This window comes from Mytilus californianus, unplaced genomic scaffold (assembly GCF_021869535.1).
Source record: "Mytilus californianus isolate M0D057914Y unplaced genomic scaffold, xbMytCali1.0.p SCAF_4, whole genome shotgun sequence".
Taxonomy (NCBI): Eukaryota; Metazoa; Mollusca; class Bivalvia; order Mytilida; family Mytilidae; genus Mytilus; species Mytilus californianus.
This window is the reverse complement of record NW_026262690.1, coordinates 62,500,731-62,523,345: the sequence shown is the minus strand read 5'-3', so window position 1 is coordinate 62,523,345 and position 22,615 is coordinate 62,500,731. Positions and strand designations below refer to the sequence as shown.

The 22,615-nt window shown below is 32.3% G+C and overlaps 1 protein-coding gene across 9 annotated transcripts in view; it reads right to left on the bottom strand.

Annotated features, from left to right (window-relative positions):
* LOC127698610 (mitochondrial import inner membrane translocase subunit TIM50-C-like) overlaps nucleotides 1–22,532 on the bottom strand; it is a 323,025-nt gene extending 300,493 nt beyond the window's left edge. For all 9 annotated transcript variants that reach the window (XR_007980901.1, XR_007980902.1, XR_007980904.1 and 6 more), the window contains exons 1-8: nucleotides 22,145–22,532; nucleotides 17,567–17,598; nucleotides 14,106–14,127; nucleotides 13,641–13,699; nucleotides 10,900–11,019; nucleotides 6,814–6,921; nucleotides 5,888–5,986; nucleotides 2,434–2,590 (exon numbers count right to left, since the gene is read on the bottom strand). Coding sequence is in view for 1 of the 9 variants with exons in the window: in XM_052202155.1 (XP_052058115.1) it covers nucleotides 2,434–2,590; nucleotides 5,888–5,986; nucleotides 6,814–6,921; nucleotides 10,900–11,019; nucleotides 13,641–13,699; nucleotides 14,106–14,127; nucleotides 17,567–17,598; nucleotides 22,145–22,532 (985 nt within the window). In the remaining 8 variants the exon portion in view is untranslated. The remainder of the gene's footprint in view (nucleotides 1–2,433; nucleotides 2,591–5,887; nucleotides 5,987–6,813; nucleotides 6,922–10,899; nucleotides 11,020–13,640; nucleotides 13,700–14,105; nucleotides 14,128–17,566; nucleotides 17,599–22,144) is intronic.
* Nucleotides 22,533–22,615: the final 83 nt, after the last annotated feature.

Below are 22,615 nucleotides of genomic sequence, written 5' to 3'. Positions count from 1 at the left end.
TTCCTTTTTAGTTCAACTTGCCCAAAGGACCAAGTGAGCTTTTCTCATCACTTGGAATCTGTGTCCGCCAACTTTTACAAAAATCTTCACGTCTGATACTACTAGGCCAAATTTAAATAAAGTTGGTTACAATCTTCATCAGGTATCTAGTTTAAAATGTGTTCGATGACACCACCTGCCAATCAGCATGGCAAACATGGCTAAAAATAAACAAGAGTGCACATGATGAAATGTCTCGCCTGCTTTACTGATCATTGATTTTATGTTCAAAGTCCTAAATATAAAGCTTTACTATAAGTATCGCATAAACTTAACATGATCCAACAAAATAAGGCCAAGGTCAGATAAACCAAACCGGAAATACATGTACACCTTACAATCATTCCATACACCAAATATAGTTGACCTATTGCTTATAGTTTTGTATGAAACAAACTTAACCATGAAAATTTAACTTTGACTAATGCACCATGAAAATGAGGTCAAGGTCAGATGAACCATGCCAGACAGACATGTGAACCTAACAATCAATCTATGCATTAAATATAGTTGACCTATTGCTTATAGTATCTAAGAAACAAACTTAGCCTTGAAAATTTAACATTGACCAATGAACCATGAAAATGAGGTCATGGTCAGATGATACCTGCCAGTTGGACATGTACACCTTACAATCATTCCATACACCAAATATATTAGACCTATTGCTTATAGTATCTGATATATGGATTTGACAACAAAAACTTAACCTTGTTCACTGATCCATGAAATAAGGTGGAGGTCAGTTGAAAACTGTCTGACAGGCATGAGGACCTTTCATTGTACGCACATACTAAATATAGTAACTGTTATTCTATTACTCATAATATGAGAGAAATTAACATTACAAAATATCTTAACTTTTTTTTCAAGTAGTCACTTAACCATGAAAATGAGGTCAAGGACAATGGGCGACAGACAGAAACTTCATAACATAAGGCATCTGTATACAAAGTATGAAGCATCCAAGTCTTCCACCTTCTAAAATATAAAGCTTTTAAATAGTTATTTAACGCCGCCGCCATATCATTATCCCTATGTCGAGCTTTCTGCGACAGATGTCGCAGGCTCGACAAAAACAAGGAATAAAATGCAAGTCTTGTTTATTATCTTGAAAACTGCTATAAATAGAGAAAATCTGACAGGGACAGACATGTTCCGAATGTTGAAATCTACTTACTGTCTGTTTACATCAAAACTGTCAGACAACCTCTTATATGAGTTATTGCCCCTAAATGACAAATTTACCAAAATTTTTTTTCCATTTTTGCCTATTATCTTTTTGATTTTTTGTCATGATTTCTAGTCAACAGGCTCTTAAGGGCCTCTAGTTTAATAATCATCTAACTTGGACTGCTGTTTGTTATATAATTTTGAAATAATTTGGTTAATATAATTGCTGGAAAGTATACAATTCTCTCTGTACTGTCTGGAATCCTATTATCAAAACTTTAAAAAAAAAGGTTAAAAAAAAATTGTAATTTGTATTCCTTAAGCTCTTTATTTACAGATTTATCCTTCTTTTTTACACTGCTTTTTTAGAATTATAAAAACTTTTATATACAAGAAATTTGTATGAACAATATCTTTAAGTTCTCTAAGAAAATTGCTGAAATAAATGGTGTCATGTGGGTATGTTCTTTTAGAAACTACTTTTGATAGCAATTGTTAAACACATGTAATCTACGACAATGAAAATGAATATCATTTCCACAGTTTACTTCCAGTTTTATGCATATTGCCTTACCAGAAATCATCATTTGCAATTTGCCACTGAAAAAATTGACGAAAGTTAAATGTGGTTTTGATCAATTCTGTCATGTATTATGATCCAATAGGTGATAAGCTTTTGGAGAAATTAAGTCTGAAAATGGAAATTCAGCTCTTAAAACAATAGGGCCATTTGTAAAACAGCAAAAGGGCTTTCACATTTTTCAGTTTAGTTTTCTATGTAGTCTTTTGTGGACTGTTGTTTGTCTTTGGTCATAATGTTGTCCTTTTGTCTTTGGTCATAATGTTGTCCTTTTGCCTTTGGTCATAATGTTGTCCTTTTGTCTTTGGTCATAATGTTGTCCTTTTGCCTTTGGTCATAATGTTGTCCTTTTGTCTTTGGTCATAATGTTGTCCTTTTGTCTTTGTTCATAATGTTGTCCTTTTGTCTTTGGTCATAATGTTGTCCTTTTGTCTTTGGTCATAATGTTGTCCTTTTGTCTTTGTTCATAATGTTGTCCTTTTGTCTTTGGTCATAATGTTGTCCTTTTGTCTTTGGTCATAATGTTGTCCTTTTGTCTTAGGTCATAATGTTGTCCTTTTGTCTTTGACTTGATTTTTTTCCCCACTGATATTTCAACTAGAAAACATACTAATCTATACATATAAGGATGGTATACAAACCTTGTAAGAAGTTTGCTAGGTCTATCAATGACCTATCATCATCATCTCCTGTCCACCTGTTTACTTTGAGAGCATTCCGGGGCTGCAGAGAGAAGGACTTTTCATTCCAGTCTATAAAGATGACTTTTGATAAATCCCTGTTCAGACAACTAAGATCCTGCAAATTTAAAAGATATATACTCACTTACAAATGACTATGCTTCGTCCTTCTAGATAATAGGGTCAAAGTTATACACTAACCCAAAAGGTTGAATTATATAACTAATTGTTTTTATAACTTCACAATTTGTAAAGTTTATTTTCATTTTGTAATATAAATAAACTAAACTGTATCATTCAAGTGGTACCTATGTCTAATACTGACTAATGCTGCAATTATTCAAATAAAGTTCAATCTACCAGAGTCTCCTGAAATAAGATAAAAAATACAGACTGTAATTCCAAAAATACAGTGATTTTCCTACCTTTTTTCAAATGGTGCTGGGCCCTAGTCAATTAGGAAAAATGTTTTGTATAATGTGTGAATTGGGAAGAATTACGTCATTGTTTTCATCATATTTTAATGAGGTTATTTATTAGAATTCCAATTTTCTACCATGTTCAAATTTGATGATTGTTAATATATAGCCAAGGTTTGACACTAACAACCAGTAAATTCCTTATTACTTGCCCACAGGGCTAGTTAAAGGAGTAGGCCCAGTAAGACCCCTTTTTGGCCCGAAAATATAGCATTTTTACCAATTTTACCAAATGTAAACTTTTAGCTATTTATTGGAAAGAAGAATACTTCTGTTTCATAAATATGGGCTGTTTTTGACAATACGATGCAATGCATCAGGTAATAGCATCATAAATTTGTGCAATATTACTGAAATCTTCACAATTTTAGCATTTGTGCTAATTTTAAGACGGTGTTTGTTCATAATGGAAGTGGCCACATTTGTGTTCAATCTTAATATTTAAATATATGTTGTATTTAATGATAATACATAACATATATAAAGGTTGAGACTGAACACAAATGCGGCCACTTACATTTTAGACAAAAACATCTGAAAAGTGATATATTTTTCATAGTTAAGCTTGAATTTGAGCGTCTTTAATGACCAAATCAGTCCAAATCTTTTACATAAACTAACTGAATCGACTGAGGTAGACACTTAACTTTTTAAAAAATATCAAAATCTTTCATTAGGTTTTTACAAATCCTCCCTGTTCTCTGCTAGCCTCACTAGGCATAACCCATGCTAGGGGAATCTGATGGCATGACCTCAGAAAAATTTTAAATAAATGAAGCTAAATCAAGTGTTCTTGGATATTTCCAGAGAGCTTTGAGCATGTTCTGTATGATTAATGTTTCATGATATTTCACTGGATTGCAAAAATGGCTAAAAGTAAAAAAAACTATTTATTTTTATTTTTCAATCATTTCCATTAAGAGTCTGTATGCAGTGATCTTTGGGCCCTGGGCCCCTCATGTAAATTTTAATGTACCATTTTGAACATGAATGGGCCATGAGATCAAATGAATGGGGCATTACAGTTTATAACATAAGTAATAAAATGCTCTGTAGCTTGCAGCTTGATACCACTGAAGAGGTCAATCCCTGAACAGTTGGGGCAAGTATTGACACTACATTCAAGCTTGATACAGCTCCGAATTTGGATTGTGATTAAATGTTTGACACTGCATAGGTTTCTGACACAGAATGAATGTGGTGTAAGACCTTAAAAATTTGAAATTGGACATTTACCTATTTTGGTCCAATATCCAAAATCTGAATACATGGTTAGATTCAGCATATCAAAGAACCCCAAGAATTCAATTTTTGATGAAATCAAACAAAGTTTAATTTTGGACACTTTGAACCTCAATTTGGATCAATTTCATAACAGGGTCCAAAATCCAAAATCTTAATACACACTTAGATTCAGCATATCAAAGAACCCCATTCAATTTTTTGTTGAAAGGGAAAATTTCAGGTTTTTTTCTAATTGGGAACAGGGCCAATATTAATTTGCCCCCGAAATAAAGGAAGGAAATCACTGAATTAATTCTACATTTATCATAATTATTATGAATCAACAAATGATGATAGTGTGTGTATTATAAATGTTGTTCCAATATTTTCTGCTCTAGAATATTATTTTCATTAAATAAAAAGAACAGAGTTCCAATGTCCCCTACGTTGCACATATTTTATCTATCCAAGGTACAAGGGCAATAACTAAATAAAACACTTTTTTTTTTAGCACTAACGAGGCTATTTTCCATAAATTTAATATTTCCAAAGGGGCATAACTCTTAAAATAAATGGGGAATGTGTCTATGGGACACAGATGATGCCCCCACTTGCATTTCTAATAAAGTTATAAAGGGATATAACCGAAGAACGGTAAAAGTGAGGTTACCCTAATTTGTACTTGATCTGAGTTTTGTGGTAATAAGTAATGTGTATAAGTTTCATACATTTGGTTGAGGCAAACTAAAGTTAGAGAACGGAAACGAAAAATTCAGCAATTTTTATGTTTATAAAGGGCATAATTCAAGAACAGTATAAGTGACGCCACGCATTTTCAAACTCAATCTGTGTTTAGTGGTAATAAGCATTGTGTATAAGTTTCTTAATATTTGGTAGAGGCCAACTAAAGTTAGAGAACAGAAACCAGCTTTGGGACGTACGTACAGACGGACAAGGGTAAAACTTAATGCCCCTCTGCTGTGGCGGGGACATAAAAAGTCGATCAGCCACCATTATATATATTGTCTGAGATATTTTTGATATTAACCTAGAGTATAAGTTTTATAAAAATCTGGCAAGAATTGTACCTGTGAGAGTGCTAACAAGACCGGACGGGCGGACAGACAGATGGACGGATGCCCGGTATTTCCATGTCCCCCCGCCCCCAAAGCATTACGCGGGGGACAAAAATCTAATTATACAGCATTAACTTAATATAAGTAGGCTTATAAAAAAATTCAGTATTCATGTCGTAATTGAACCATTATAGCCATAGGCATAAACTGACGCAAAATCCAAATTCAGCATTTAAAGATTCTATTTCAAGAAGTTGTTTGAATGTTATGCAAAGTATAATGCTCTTGTTACTTAACTTTAACAAAAAATTCCATGCTCAGTAGCTTTAAAAAAATGTTCAAAGTATCATCAAGCAGGAGATCTGAAAATCACCAACACTGTACAACTCAACATTATAAAGTTTCTGACCAAATATCAAGTCATTCCTAACTACAGAAGATGAGTGATGTAAAAAAGGTATGAAGAAAAGCACTGACAGACAAGCAGAGTAAATGTAACACGTGAACCAGAGTTAAAGTATGGTATAGAGGTCAAACCAAAGGACATGAAGAGTGACTAACTGGAGTGTAAACAACCATTTATCCATATCATATCTATGTTCACAAACTTAGTCATTATTGGTTTAATATACTAACCTTAACATGATGTCCATGCATATATCTTGTTGCATCACGATATAATCTATAATTTATATATCCCTTTTGGTCTAAATTGAAGAGGATAGGATCTGCATTCTGCAATAAGTACATGTATTTATCAAATGATCATATGGATTATTAATTTCTAATATGACATTCTTCTTTCACATTGGAAACAAAGCCACGTTATGATTCCAATCATAGAACATGGGCTACATGTGACTGATGTCTTATTTTGAACAACATTTTTGTTAGTGTTGCTTGGTAAGAATTTATTAAAATCTTTCTAAAAGTAAGTTTACATGTATCTGTTTATATTTTATAGTGAAATGGTTGGTTTTCTATAACGTTTTAGCTTCGTCAAATCAAAATGTCTTGTAGGTCTGCTTCAGAGTACAAAAGTTCACTGGCTACCATTTTTACCCTAAAATCAACAGTTGACAAGTCGTAACTTTAAAGGAGTGAACCACCATATGGACTTCTTGGTATTAACATGTTCGATTATTACAATACAACCAAAATGAAAACTACATCTTCCTCATTATCACCTTTTAATGAGGTACTTTTGTATTATCCAAATTTAAATCATACAAGTAATGGATTAACACTCATAGGATGTCATGCTTTGCCATGTTGTTATCTATTCAAAATATTTCACACCATTTTCTGTTCGGGATTTTACCCCATTTTTTTTGCAAGTTTAATTATATTTGATTTTTAATGCATTGCAAAAGGAATACCAGTACTGTATTTGAGGAGTTGGCACTGTCAAATATTATTTGGAAGTGGTATCTCTTAAAATAAAGTACTGTTATTTCTTAATTAGATAATATCCGAAAAATTCTCTTTCTCTTGTCTATAAAGTACACCATATTTTCAGTCACCACATACCTTTATTGACACCAGTCTATATTTATACTTACTGCTCCAGAATCCTGTGTATATACTACAACTTCATACAAAGGTGCTGCTATACTTTGTAAAAAATATTCTATATGAGGTCTCTTCTTAAATCTCCATCCAGTGTTATACTGCAATTGTAAATTCATTTCTTTATACATATTTTTTTGATGTACACTCTTTTTCTTCAATAATGTTAAGTTGTTTATTTTCGCAGAGTTTAAATCTTACAATTTCTGGTGCCTAACTAGCTGCAGAACCATAATTCTTAGGTCCTGGTGATATTTTTCACACGAACACAGCTCTTGAATGCTTAATAATTCACGTGACTTAAATATGAGACTACCACAGATTTAAAATGGCAGAACAAAATAGGCGGAGAGATATACACAAAAAAGAAATATTTAGACGATTGTGCCTAGGAAATGAATATTCAAACATATTAGGTACATAATAGAAAAATATCTTACGAAACGAAATAACTACATTTCTAAGCTACACAAGAGTGGTAAATAGTCAAACTGATGGAAATAAGTGTGACCTGAACTCTGGTCCCTATTCCAAATGTTTTAACATAGGAATAAACTGTACACTATGGTGTGCATAAATCATATAAAATAATAAAGACCATCAGAGATAAGGTTCTGCAGCTAGTGCCAAACCTGTTCACAAGGTTCATTTTTTCAGTTTTCCTTGTTCCTGATTCTGGTCTTCATTGAAGATCAAAATTATAAGGATATTTTCACAATTATATCCAAATTTAACTTTACAGCATATGAAAGGAAAGAGATTAAACACAGATATGCTAATATTACACAAACAAAATATTTGATGTCATTGCGATCAATTATTTGTAGAGATGTTTACGTATATCGGAGTGTCCTATCATGACCCTTCATTAATATCTACTCTTTTTCATGCAGTTAAGTATAGATATTTACTAAAAAATTTGGAGAAGTCATTAATGGCTGTGATGTATGTAGCCATTTATATAAACAAGCGGTATATAAAGAAAAGTATTGAGCCTTATACAGTGTCCTGTGGGACATGCAATGTTACTGGTATTTAGCATAATATCTTATTAAAGAAAGATATAAACTTCAAAACCTTTTATAATACCTATTAATTTTATCTATTTTTAAGGCATTTGATCAAAAATTCAAACTGTACAATGCATTGCTGAAAATCAAGTAATTAACTTCAGTATGAGTTTTGAAAAAAATAAATGGAGAACGTGTCCCCATGGACACAGATGATGCCCCCGCTTGCATATAACATTATAAAGAGACATAACTCAAGAACGATAAAAGTGAGCTACCCAAATTTGTACTTGATCTGATTTTTGTGGTAATGAATATTGTGTAAAGGTTTCATAAAGTTTGGTTGAGGCAAACTTAAGTTAGAGAACGGAAACTAAACATTTTGCAATTTTTCCATTTCTATAGGGGCATAACTCTAGAACTGTTTAAGTGACGTCACCAAAATTCAAACTTGATCTGTGTTTTGTAGTAATAAGCATTGTGTATAAATTTCATAACATTTGGTTGAGGCAAACTTAAGTTAGAGAACGGAAACTAAAAATTTCGTAATTTTTCTAAAGGGGCATAACTCTAGAACAGTTAAGAGTGACTCTACTAAAATTCGAACTTGACCTGTATTTTGTGGTAATTAGCATCGTGTATAAGTTTCATAAAATTTGGTTGAGGCAAACTAAAGTTAGAGAACGGAAACTAAAAATTTTGCAATTTTCCATTTATAAAGGGGCATAACTTTAGAACGGTTAAAGTGACGCCACCAAATTTCAAACTTGATCTGTGTTTTGTGGTAATTAGCATTGTGTATAAGTTTCATAACATTTGGTTGAGGCAAACTCAAGTTAGAGAATGGAAACCAATTTTGGGACGTACGGACAGACATACGTATGTACGTACAGACAGACAAGGGTAAAACTTAATGCCCCCTCGGCTACGACGGGGGCATAAAAAACCACTTAAATAACCTGTGATATCACACTGCTGAATTCCAGCGTAATAATACAGTAATGATTTTTATTTTGCGGTCGTATATTGGTATCACGTCGTTGTCGACAGCTTTGTCCGAAGACATTTGGTTTCCGTACAATAACTTTAGTAAATGTAAATGGAAATCTATGACATTTAAACACAAAGTTTATAACCACAAAAAGAATGTTGGGATTGATTGTGGGGTTATAGTCCTAACAGTTTAGGAATTAGGGGCCAAAAAAGGGCCCAAATAAGCATTTTTCTAGTTTCCAGACAATAACTTGTGGAACGGTGTATGGATCTCTCTGAAATTATACCACAAGTTTCCATACCACAAAGGGATGGTTAGGATTGGCTTTGGGGGGTTATGGCTCAAACCGTTTAGGAATTAGGGGCAAAATAGGGGGAAAAACAAGGATTTCCTGGTTAATGGACAATTAAAAAAAGTACAATGTTATGTTTGGATTACCTCCCTTACACTGCTTTTAAATTATGTATAAAGAAATGTTGTATTGTCTTGAGGTGATTAGCTGTCAATTTACTTATTTTTAGAAGGTACTATTAATAAACTGCTTCGCTGAGCGTAGCTAGATATGCCCGCAGAGGTCCAACCCTGAACAGTTGGGGCAAAAATGAACACAATATTCAAGCTTGATTCAGGTCTGAATTTGGATTGTAATTAAATATTTGACATATTATAGGTTTCTGAATAAATGTAGTCAAAGAACTTGAAATTGGTTATATGAATTGAATTTATTTTCAACTAAAGATTTCTGGCTGTTGTGCAATACTAAGTAAATCTGTTGTCAGACTATAAACAAATAAAGTTCAATTAATTCTCAATGTCATATTAGAAATTTATGAAAATAAAAAGGGAGCTTACATCAATAGATATTAACAATTCACCAAAGTTTCATGAGAATTGGTGACAGCATTTTTGAGTTATTGTCTGAAAACTGGAAAATCACCCCTTTTTTTAATGAATAAAAACCCATAACTCCGAAATGTAAAATGTAAAATTTATAAAATTCTAAAGGGAGCTTACATCAATACATACAAACAATTCACCAAAGTTTCATAAGAATTGCTGAAAGCATTTTAGAGTTTTAGTCCAAAAACTGGAAAATCCCCCCTTTTTTTATGAATAAAACTCTGTAACTCGGAAACGTAAAATCTATAAAATTTATAAAAATCGAAAGGGAGCTCATGTCAATAGATATAAACAATTCACCACAATTTCTTGCAAGTTGGTGAAAGCATTCTTGACTTATTGTCCAAAAACTGGAAAATCACCCTTTTTTTAATGAATAAAACCCCATAACTCAGAAATGTAAAATCTAAATTTCAAAAAAAAACAAAAGGGAGCTCACCTCAATAGTTATAAACAATTCACCAAAGTTTTATGCAAATTGGTTAAAGCATATTTGAGCTAATGTCCGACATGTTGACGATGGACAGACGGACAAGGTTATACCATAATACGTCCCGTAAACTGGCGTATAAAAATGCTGATTAAGGAATATAAATTTTAGCCATGATTATGTATGTCATTTTCTATTTTAAGACTTTTATGATGTATTTAAATGGGTAATTATGTTTGCAAACTCCATTGGAAATTTGAATTGAGAATATGACCATATCATCAGGGAAAGAATTTTTTTTTGGAAAAAGGGGGGGGGGGGGGTGGGGGGGGGGGGGGGGGTTAAAAAAAGAAATTGTGAGGGGGGGACAATTTTTTTCTTATTTCAGAATTTAAAAAGTTTCTACAAATATTTTTTTTTTTTGCAAAAGGGGGGGGGGGGGGGGGGGGATAAAAATTGTTTTGTTTTTTTTGGAGGGGGGGGGGTGGTCAATTTGCAACAGCATAGTGTATTGCACAAAAAAAATTGAATATAAATTCAAATCATATAACCAATTCTAAGTTCTTTGACTACAGTTATTCTGTGTCAAATATTTAATTACAATCCAAATTCAGACCTGTATCAAGCGTGAATATTGTGTCCACTTTTGTCCCAACTGTTCAGGGTTGGACCTCTGCGGTCGTATCCAGCTGCGCTTGGCGAAGCAATTTATTGTGTTTGCTGTGATAAATTTTAAAATACTTACAGTCCAATCAGGGTGAACTAATACATCATTCATCTCCATGACAACAGTATATGGTGGTTGATAATAGGGGTACTGTACAGGATCAGGTAAAAGTTTTTCTCTGGAAGGTTCAATTATTGCCTGGTGGAAAAAAAATATGAATTATTAGATGTAGTGTTAGCTAGTTGAGCAAATATTAATGAAATATTTAAAGGGGCATTAGATACGAGAAATCAAAATAAATGTGGATTGTGTCCACATGTGGACACAGATGATGCCCCCGCTTGCATATCATATAGTTGTAAAGGGACATAACTGAAGAATGGTAAAAGTGGTGCTACCCAAATTTGAACTTGATCTGAGTTTTGTGGTAATAAGCATTGTGTGTAAGTCTCATACCATTTGGTTGAGGCTAACTTAAGTAGAGAACAGAAACTAAAAATTCAGCAATTTTTCTATTTGTAAACACGAATAACTCTAGAACAGTTGTGTATATGTTTTATAACATTTGGTTGAGACAAACTAAAGTTAGAGAATGGAAACAAAAAATTCAGCAATTGTTATGTTTATAAAGGGACATAACTCAAGAATGGTAAGAGAGAGAACAGAAACTAAAAATTTTGCATTTTTTTTCCATTTAAAAAATGCTTTTACAACATGTACAAGTCTTAACTAATTTTGAAACAAGCTATTGGCTTAGGGATATTGGTTTGCAGAAAAACCTGATTTAACCTCCACTTTAGATTACTAAAAAGAAATTGAATTCCCTCCCTTTGTATATAGTATTTGAAAAAGTGTAGGAATCAATACACAACTAGTACTGTATTAAATTCTATCAAATTAATTCTTCATGCGGAAGATGCTATATTCACTATAAATAAATTATCAGCAAGTTACTTCTTCATGCAGTAGATGCTATATTCACTATAAATAATTTATTAATTGAAGGCAAAATTAAACATTGCATTGTAGTTGATTCAACTATAATCATGGACAAAGGAAGATAACTCCAATTTTAAAAATAATTACTTGATTGATACTTTCAGAAAAAATATGAAAAATTTAGCAATTTTTCCATTTGTAAAGGGCATAACTCTAGAACAGTAAAAGTGACAGCACCAAAATTCAAACTTGATCTGTATATTGTGGTAATAAGCATTGTGTATAAGTTTCATAACATTTGGTTGAGGCAAACTGAAGTTAGAGAACGGAAACAAAACATTTAGCAATTTTTCCATTTGTAAAGGAGCATAACTCTAGAACGGTAAAAAGTGACGCCACCAAAATTCAAATTTGATCTGTATTTAATGGTAATAAGCATTGTGTGTAAGTTTCATTAAATTTGGTTGAGGCAAACTTAAGTTAGAGAACGGAAACGAAAAATTTAGCAATTTTTCCATTTGTAAAGGGGCATAACTCTAGAACAGTAAAAGTGACACCACCAAAATTCAAACTTGATCTGTATTTAGTGGTAATAAGCATTGTGTGTAAGTTTCATAACATTCGGTTGAGGCAAACTAAAGTTAGAGAATGGAAACCAACTTTGGGACGTACGTACGGACGGACGTACGTACAGACGGACAAGGGTAAAACTTAATGCCCAAGCCGCTACGGCTGGGGCATAAAAATTAAAATATGATTTTTTTTTTGTTGAATCATTTATGAAAGTGAAATAGTGAAACATAAATTCATTTTTAGCAGCCAATTTGGTTCAATTTTGTCAAAATAAGCAAAGAAACATCGCTGGTGAATTATTCACTTGTAAGTGAATAATTCGACCTCATTGAATCCATATTCATGTGACCTTAAATTTAACCTCTTAGCTGGAGATGGATTACACATGTATTCAGCTATTAAAAGGAAAAGAATGTCGACATTGAAAGTGAAACAAGGATGAACCATTTGGTTGACTGATTAGATCCACAAAATAATCATTGTTATACAGGTAAAAACGATGATAAACATACTGACCTAGAAAAATCTAATTGCACGTGGTCAAGATCTATTTATATTTATATTTATGTTTATATTGGGTTATGTGACTGTCATCAGTCTTCGGAGGTCATCTTGTTGGTTAATTAGATGATGTTTAGACAAAAATACACATGAAATGTTGATCCATATTATGAGTCCATGCATTGTTAATTGTTTATTTTACACTTTTTGTAATTTGGATATACGTTTTAGTATGTTATAAATCAAATATGAGAATTTGAGTCAAATCGATGAACATGAATTTAACAGCTAATGCCCCTTTAAAGTCAATGAAAAGCTATAGATTGGATTATAGTTAGATAATTAGCAAATTTATTATTAAAGATACTGTGACTACAATAGACCTGCCAGATAAATTTAGCTTTACTCTACATACCTTGTATATTTTGTATGAAATTTAAAATCACCAATCTAAATATTGAGTTATGGAGGCACAGTCCAGAAAACATAATAACCCCTACTACCGTACAATCCAATGAGAACTTACAATGATCAACAGACAGAGGGATATTAGTGTTTCTTTAATCAAAAAGTTTAATCAATTACCGCATCCATCTAATTCAAAACAGCTTGCATCAATCTCATTTGAAAAACCTTGTCATCTTCACCACCACAAAAGTTTACAATGGTTAATTATTAGGTTATGAAATAATAGTAGATGTTTAAGAAGTATGAATATTTCAATTATATAGGTTAAAACATGAAATATAAAACCTACATAATAGATGTATCCAACTAATCAAAAATAAATAAATAAAAACATTTACCTGTTTTTCTTTATTTAATTCAACCCAAGATCTCTTCAAATAAGCTATTACTAATGGTACTGAAAAAAAAACACATGAAAATAAAGCTAAATAATTCTGTATTGTTTTAAAATAACCTATTCTTCCTCCCCATAAGAAAATGGTATTTTCACATTCTTTTTTTTTAAAGGTTAAAAAAGTTTGTTGCTAAAATAAAGCCATATATTCTCAATTAACAAGTTATGTTGCTAGCACATCTTACAAATGAGTTCAACTTTGTTTCTCTATTGACAAGTTGTGTTGCTAGAACATCTTACAAATGTATTCAACTTTATTAATGTTTGTCATCTGGGAAATATTTCTATCAAGTGGAAGGAGAGAGAGGACTAATGATCAGACTAGAATTTACCAGTAATTTTGGTTTTAGTTCTTTTTGTGAAAGTCTGCAAAGAAAAAAATCAATGTATACAAACAAAGGGTACTTACATTGAGAAAACTCATCTTCAATCTGAAAAAAGAATAGAAACTGATGTCAGTAATATAAATCTAATAAAAGAGTACGTAAGCATTTTTTTTATCAATTTAATTTTATGTGAATAAAATTACACATCAACAAATAAACAGAAAATTCGTAAGGGTTCCGCGGAACCCAGTGTCTCGCCTACTTTTTCTGTTAATCATAGGCTCAACAAAAATGAGGAAGTAAATCAATAAAAATATTCCTCTTGATACTATCTTTTGATTGTAAGAAGCTTCTGTCCAAGTTTGGTAAAAATCCAGGATAGTTTATGAATCTAATAAATGTTTAAAAACTTTAACTGCAGACTGAATGTAATGTTAACTGGAAGAAAAAAAAAATTTCCTTCTAGATACTAGCATTTGACCATAAACAAGCTTCTGTCCAAGTTTGGTACAAATCCAAAATAGTATAAGAAAGTTATGAAATTTTAAAAACTTTATCCACAGAGTGAATGTGTTGTTTCCTGGCAGAAAATCTAAGTCCATTTAAAAGTAAAATACTGAAAAAATGGATTTATTTTTTTACAAAATTTCCTTCTAGATACTAGCTTTTGATCATAAACAAGCTTCTGTCCAAGTTTGGTACAAATCCAAAATAGTATAAGAAAGTTATTAAAATTTTAAAAACTTTAACCACAGAGTGAATGTGTTGTTTCCTGGCAGAAAATCTAAGTCCATTTAAAAGTAAAATAAGGAAAAAATGGATTTTTTTTTTTACAAAATTTACTTCTGGATACTATCTTATGATCATAAACAAGCTTCTGTCCAAGTTTGGTAGAAATCCAGGATAGTTTAAGAAAGTTATTAAAATTTCAAAAACTTTAACCACAGAGTGAATATTTGTGGACGCCGCCGATGACAACGCCGACGGAATGTAGGATCGCTATGTCTCGCTTTTTCGACTAAAGTCGAAGGCTCGACAAAAATCATATTTATCATATTTTTAGAACTTTTTTTTTTACAAATATAGTATATTTTTTCTTTGATTCAATTTTTTCCAACTTAGCCATATAAGCAGAGATAGCTAAGATTATGTGACTTTAATAAAGGAATGTGTTATGAATAACACGTTTTTTTTCCTGCTAGAAAACAAGTCCAGTGACACCAATTTTTCTTCTGATATTCTATAAGCACATTCTAAGAACTATCTTCCAATATTCTATCTTAAAATTGTATCGTTTAGTTTTCTTTCTATCACACAAATTTGGGTTTTAGTAGTAATTTGTTCCAAGCATACTAGAGCTAGAACATGACATTTAAAAAATGCCTTTTATTTATCTGATGGTCAAAGTCCAATAACTCTGGAATGACATATAGGATTTTTTTTAAACGCATGTTGTGTTAGGTTCACTAATTCCAACAATTATGTAAGGTTTCCAGTAAATCAATCCAAGCAAACACAACTTGTAAAAAATTTACCTAAATCTGACAATTAAAGTCCCTTAACCCTGGAAGGACAAACTAGAAAAATAGAAAGGGAGCTTCCTTTTATCAGTCCCAACAATAATGTCTACTTTTAAGGATTCAATCCAGGCATACTGGAGTTAGTGCCCAACATGTAAAATACCGTCTTAATTCAAACGGTTGAAGTTCTATAACTCTGGAACAATAGAGTCAAAATGGAAAGGGAGCTAATGTTGTTTTACATGAGAATTGGTTAAAGAAAATTTGAATTATTATACAAAGTGTTGTCTAAAGGAGGGATGTACATTGCTATACCATAATACATCCCATCTTAGACAGCCATATAAAAATCCCAATCTTAATTTACCCTTACCATCTACCTTATTATTGCTGGAGAAGACAGATTTGCCTATTTTGCATGTTTTCGGAAATTTTTTTATCAAGACATCTCTTACCAAAATAAAATGATATGTATTTACATGAAAGACGATATCTAATTTTACTTGAGATAGAATTTTGATTTTAATTAAGAATGTCCATTTTTGGGAGCAATATGCTAAATTTGCCAAAATCAATCAAAATTAAGTTTTGCACCATCTTTAGCATGTTTAGGCATTTCTGGTTTTGTTATATTTTTAGAACTAAGCCATTATGTTGTTGAACCTCAAAGTACACACATAAAGTTGTATTAATATGAACTTTAGATTAGATTGAAAGACTTTTTGATAATATTCCTCATGTGACATTATTTCATGATTCATGGGAAATTGACCTATCTCTTCAAAAATTAATGTGATGCTCTTATCAATGAGAAAATTTGATAGAATACATGTATATCACAATTATAAAAAACCAGCATTTTATTTTTTGCTATTACTATTCTGCTAAACATTTACAAAAAATACATTATTTGCACTTTTTTTAGTTGATGCAAGTTTAGTCAAATAAATACTTGCACTCTTGCAGTGCATACAGAATTTATACTACATAAGTATTCTTTTTTGTTATCTTTATATATGGCTTTTCCTGAATTATCCCAGGAAGCTGTCTAATTTTAGTTTTCTGTATTACAATTTATTTTGAACTAAAGGTGTTTTTATGTAACTTTTTTTATTTCACTGATTAGGGAAGAACAGGGAAGTCCTAACAAATCTAGTCTAAACATGCCACACACCAAACAAATCTAGTCTAAACATGCCACACACCAATCAAATCTAGTCTAAACATGCCACACACCAAACAAATCTAGTCTAAACATGCCACACACCTAACAAATCTAGTCTAAACATGCCACACACCAATCAAATCTAGTCTAAACATGCCACACACCAATCAAATCTAGTCTAAACATGCCACACACCAATCAAATCTAGTCTAAACATGCCACACACCAATCAAATCTAGTCTAAACATGCCACACACCAATCAAATCTAGTCTAAACATGCCACACACCAATCAAATCTAGTCTAAACATGCCACACACCAATATGCCAGTCAGGAGCCTTGCTACTCATCATCTTAGTTTAAATCTAGATCTTAGTATTTTTTGACTGTCAAGAAATTACTGGTTGAGGCAGACTGATTATTTCTTACAATCAGACAAAATCTCTCATTCAGGAAAGTTATAAGAAAAATATTTCCACCACTAGAGGCTGGCATGCCCCAATGTTACATAGATAGATAGATCTTTATTCTCATTAACTAAATAACATAGTTACAGAGATGAAAATATAAAAAATACAACATATGATGCATGTGTGAAATATACATAAATAAATGTAATTTAACCAGGAGGACAGACTTTCACTGATATATAGTTTATAAATCTACACAATTTTTCTAGTAAGACAATATTGCCTGTAGTGTATACATTTTTAAAATTTAAGAATATTAACATTTGTACAACAATAGTGTGGTAAATATTTATATCGTTCTTTTTTGAAAAATGTATGTACATGTATGTAATACTTTGTCTACACAGAAGTATTCTTTATCCGGATAATTATAAATACTGATGTTTTACCTCTTTCCCTCCTGGATCCAGGACAGGTGCTCCTAAAAAAACAAAGAGAAAGTTGAGGTTCTGAAGAATTTGACTTCAATTTTCAAATGTTAAAGAATCTAATCCTTCAGCACTGTTATACTTTTATTTAGAAAGAGTTATCAATAATTTCGTCCACCATATTGTTCTACAATTAACCTGCATACAAAACACACAAATCGAATTCCCGAAGTTAAATTGTAGTTCTATTGGGGTGCAGCTTGATACGACCGCAGAGGTCGAACCCTGAACAGTTGGGGCAAGTATGGACACAACATTCAAGCTTGATACAGCACTGAGTTTGGATTGTAATTAAATATTTGACTCAGCATAGGTTTCTGACACAGAATGAATGTGGTCTAAGAACTTAAAAAATTTTAATTTACCTATTCAAACCATATCATTATTATTTGCTTTTATATATAAATCAGAAATAACCAATTTAAAATGGAAAATTTTAAAGAAAAAAAAGGAAAAAAAAAATCCCCCCCCAAATTTTTTGAACCCCCTTATGATTCATCACCCCGGAACTCAATCCCAGCCTTCCCTTTGTGGGATGGTACCTTGCAGTACAATTTCAGAGAGATCCATACACTTGAACACAAGTTATTGTCTGGAAACTAGAAAAATGCTTGTTTTTATGGCCCCTTTTTGGTCCCAAATTCCTAAATGTTTAGGGCAATTACCCCCAAACTCAAACCCAGCTTTCCTTTTGTGATATGGAACCTTGCAGTACAATTTCATAAAGATGCATACACTTACACAAAAGTTATTGTCCTGAAACTAGAAAAATGCTTGTTTTTTGGCCCTTCTACATGTATGGCCCCTAATTCCTAAAATTTTGAGGGAATTACCCCCAAAATCAATCCCAGCCTCCCCTTTGTGGTATGGTACCTTGCAGTACAATTTCAGAGAGATCCATACACTTGAACACAAGTTATTGTCTGGAAACTAGAAAAATGCTTATTTTTGGCCCCATATTCCTAAACGTTTTGGGCAATTACCCTCAATTCCAGTTTTCCCTTTGTGATATGGAACCTTGTAGTACAATTTCATAAAGATCCATACACTTACACACAAGTTATTGTCATGAAACTTGAAAAATGCTTATTTTTTGCCCCTTTTTGGCCCCTAATTACTAAAATTATGAAGTAATTACCCCCAAAATCAATCCCAGCATTCCCTTTGTAATAGTAAACCTTGTGGTACAATGTCAGAGAGATCCATACACTTACACACAAGTTATTGTCATGAAACTAGAAAAATGCTTGTTTTTTGCCCCTTATTGGCCCCTAATTCCTAAAATTTGGAGGCAATTACCCCAAAAATCAATCCCAGCATTCCCTTTAAGATATGGAACCTTGTGGTACAATGTCAGAGAGACCCATACACTAACACACAAGTTATGTCTGGAAGTTACAAAAATGCTTATTTTTGGCCCCTAATTCCTTAACTGTTGGTACCATAACCCCCAAAATCAATCCCCACCTTCCTTTTGTGGTATTGAACCTTATGGTAAAATTTCATAGAGATCCATTCACTTAAACTAAAGTAAGAGTGCGAAAACTAATGTGTCTTCGGACGACGACGACGCCAAAGTCATACTAATATATTTGCGGTCGTATAAAAATGACTTACATTGTATACATGTATCTCTAATTTATTGTCTTTATTTTCAATAACAGAATATTATACCACTTAAAATGGAGTTTTAAGGTAATATCTATCAACCACTGGTTCTTTTAAAGTTTTTATGAGTTTTCAGGAAATCTGTGTATCCAAAACAGATATCTAGACAACTATAGGTGATTTACATCTGTGAAACTGATTAGCCTGGCATATTATCAAGTGAAACTCAGGTGTTTGTTTATTATATCATCTTTTGTAGACTTGAAAAACAATGCACATCAAAATCATACCGGTCAACCTCTGAAACTGAAAATGCAGGTCATGACCTGCATTGAAGAAGAAAATGTCAGGTCATAATGTGTACGAACTTTTTCAGTCCAATTTTAGTATTGAGAGGTTTTTTTTTATATACTATAACATGTACAACTGATACATGTACCACTGAGTTTCCTTAAAATAATCACTTTTGTATTTGTTAAGTATATAAATATTTATCATTAATTAAATATCTTTCTAAAGCAATGCCCTTTTATTGTTTTATTCACACTAGTTTACTTCTTTTTATTAATTATGTCATAAACCCCAGCTATACATGTAATTAGAAATCAATTATAGCAAATGTGCTCCTATACACAGGAGGAAGATAAATAGAAAGAGGTTAGTGTGTTTTCTTTCAGTCATATCAGTGTAATATCTAGAGCCCTTTACATTTAAGTAATTATTCTCTCCAACAGAACTGTATCAAAAGGTTCAAATTGTTTTCAAATGATTTTTCCAGGATATTTGATATTTGCAAACGGCAAAATCTTTTAATCAGGACATAGAATAGTATGTCAAGCTTGACTGCCTTCAACTTTCTGGGTTATAATTAACGAACAAACCTCGAATTGTTACTTTTCAATCAATTTCAAATGTAATGTTTTGATAGCTGTCATTGGCACGGTAAATAAGCAAATTCTAATTTCAATAGTTTACCTTATCAAACGAAAAACGCTGAGAAAACTGAAAGTATATTTGACTTCTAAATACCGGAAACAATACCAGTCAGAAATACGGGTTAACCAGGTCATTTTCTAAAATCCCGGGTTATTTGAATATCCGGCAGGTATTGAAAAAATCCTGTGTGAAGGGGGAATCTCTCGGGTATAACCTGCAGAATACGGGTCAGTTGACAGCTATGATCAAAATCAAAGTATGTTTTTTAATTTTCTTAAACATAAAATGCATATAACTTTTAAATATCCAGGTTCAGCCATGCTTTAAACTTTCCTAGATGCACCAGTTTGTCAGTACTCTGAGAATTTTGTTGTGTAAACTAGTCATACAATGTATAGTGTTTTATCTAAAGCAATTAAGCATGGCTCGACGCCATGCCCTTTTTTCCTGACGCCATGCCCTTTATCTTCCGAAAAATTTGAAGTCATGTGCCCTGGATCAAGATCGGGTCGAGGTATTGGGTTTTTCGCTGATCGAAGGGCGACAACCACAATGAAGCATTGACTAAAGTTGGTTGCATGTTATTTCATGAAGACAATTTTTATCACTTCCGAGAGACTTGAGAGCGTACATCAAATCATTCTAACTTTCTGCAAAATAAGTTTGTTACTTCATTAGAAGGTGATGAAAGTTGCCTGAAGTAAATTTGTAATCCATTTATTGCATTAAAAACATCATATTCCTTTCCAAATTGCATACCAAACATTGTTTATTTTTGTAAATTTTCTTCCTCCGCCATTGAAATATTTGTACGAACTACGGATCGGAATCTGGATTCATCGGAAACGGACCAGCTATGAACGAAATCCAGATTCTTACGATAGTGACTACGGACGCATGAATGGCACAGCTGACAGAAGAATATTGATCCCAAAAGTAAAAATTACGCATTCCACACCCATTAACATACATTTGGTTATATCTACTTGATTAATGTCTATATTTCCATGTACATGTATATGCATTGTTTCAATTTATTTATATAAGTTGCTCAACTCTAGGACTATTTTACTAATATCATTATATTATGTCCCAGCTTAACTTTGTTAAATTTATATATCTTTTTAATGAGAAACACTGAATTTCATAAACATGACAACAGAGTAGTTTTTTCTATTGAATTTTAATTGATATAACAACTTTCGTTTCCTTTTTGATATAAAATAAAGTTCTTTTTTATTAGTGCTAGATATTTAGTTGGTAGTTTCTGATAAGAGGACTAATATAATTGTGCAACTAAATATGATAAACTTAAACAACTTTGAATTTGAACTGTTACTTTAATTGTATCCCCAGGTATGAATTGAACAGTATAAAAAAATAAGATACTTGTACATATGGCCCTTTTTATTATAGTAAAAACCAAACATTGTAGGGCCTCGAGCGAACAAGCTCTTCTCTTTCAAATCTCACCACTTCTCCCTATCAGTTTCAAAAAGAGAAGTCACTTCTTCCTATGATTCTGAAGTAGTGTGAGCCCTGAATATGTGTAAATTACTATTTTATTCATGTGCCCTATTTGGTATAGTCGACGCGCAAAGTGCCCTGTTTGTAAAAAAATTACCATGCCCTTATTCAGTTACATGTATAGATAAAACACTAAATGTATTTGTCAATTTCTTTTCATGAACCTTAAAACAACTATAGGTGATGAATTTTAAAGCTGGTACAATTACACAGCATAGTAGGTAGGTATAGCAATTTCATTGTTAATCTTCTTATACAGGTGTTACACGACTGTATATCAGTGTATATATATAAAGGTAGTGTTCTTGACCTTTACAGTAAGACAACACAGAATATACAATCGCTTATGGCCTACAGGTAGAAAACATGGCAAGGTATACTTATTTTCCCTTATAAAATATTTTATATAAGAGTATATGGACTTAAATGGTAAAGTAAACCCAATTTGGGTTTATGATGCAATATTACCCCTTAAATAAACAAAGGGGCCACCAATAAGTAAGGCTGTTGCTCCAAGAGATATTAATCCTATTTTCCAAGCATTTTTCTGTCCTTTCCATTTTGATTCTTTTTCCTTTTTATCCTCATCTCTTTTTTTATTCGTTTCTTCGGCATCTGTAGGAGCATCGAAAGGCGCAGCTTTCTCCAAAAAATCATCAGTCACAGAACTCGTCTGTTTGGAATAACAACAAACACAAGGTATATTTGTTATGACAGGATACGAGTTTCGTTTCGTCCATTTCAAAACAGCATTTTCTCCATTAAATTTTGCACAAAACGTGCGTGAATATGTTTTATGTGACTGAAGACGAATAAATGTTCTCAAAATACATGTGTGGGTCCTGAGAGCTGACATGTTTACACTGAATTATGGGTACTAATTCGTCCCTGGTAACTCGTCCCTTCATTTCGCCTCACTTCATATGAATATTCGTAAGG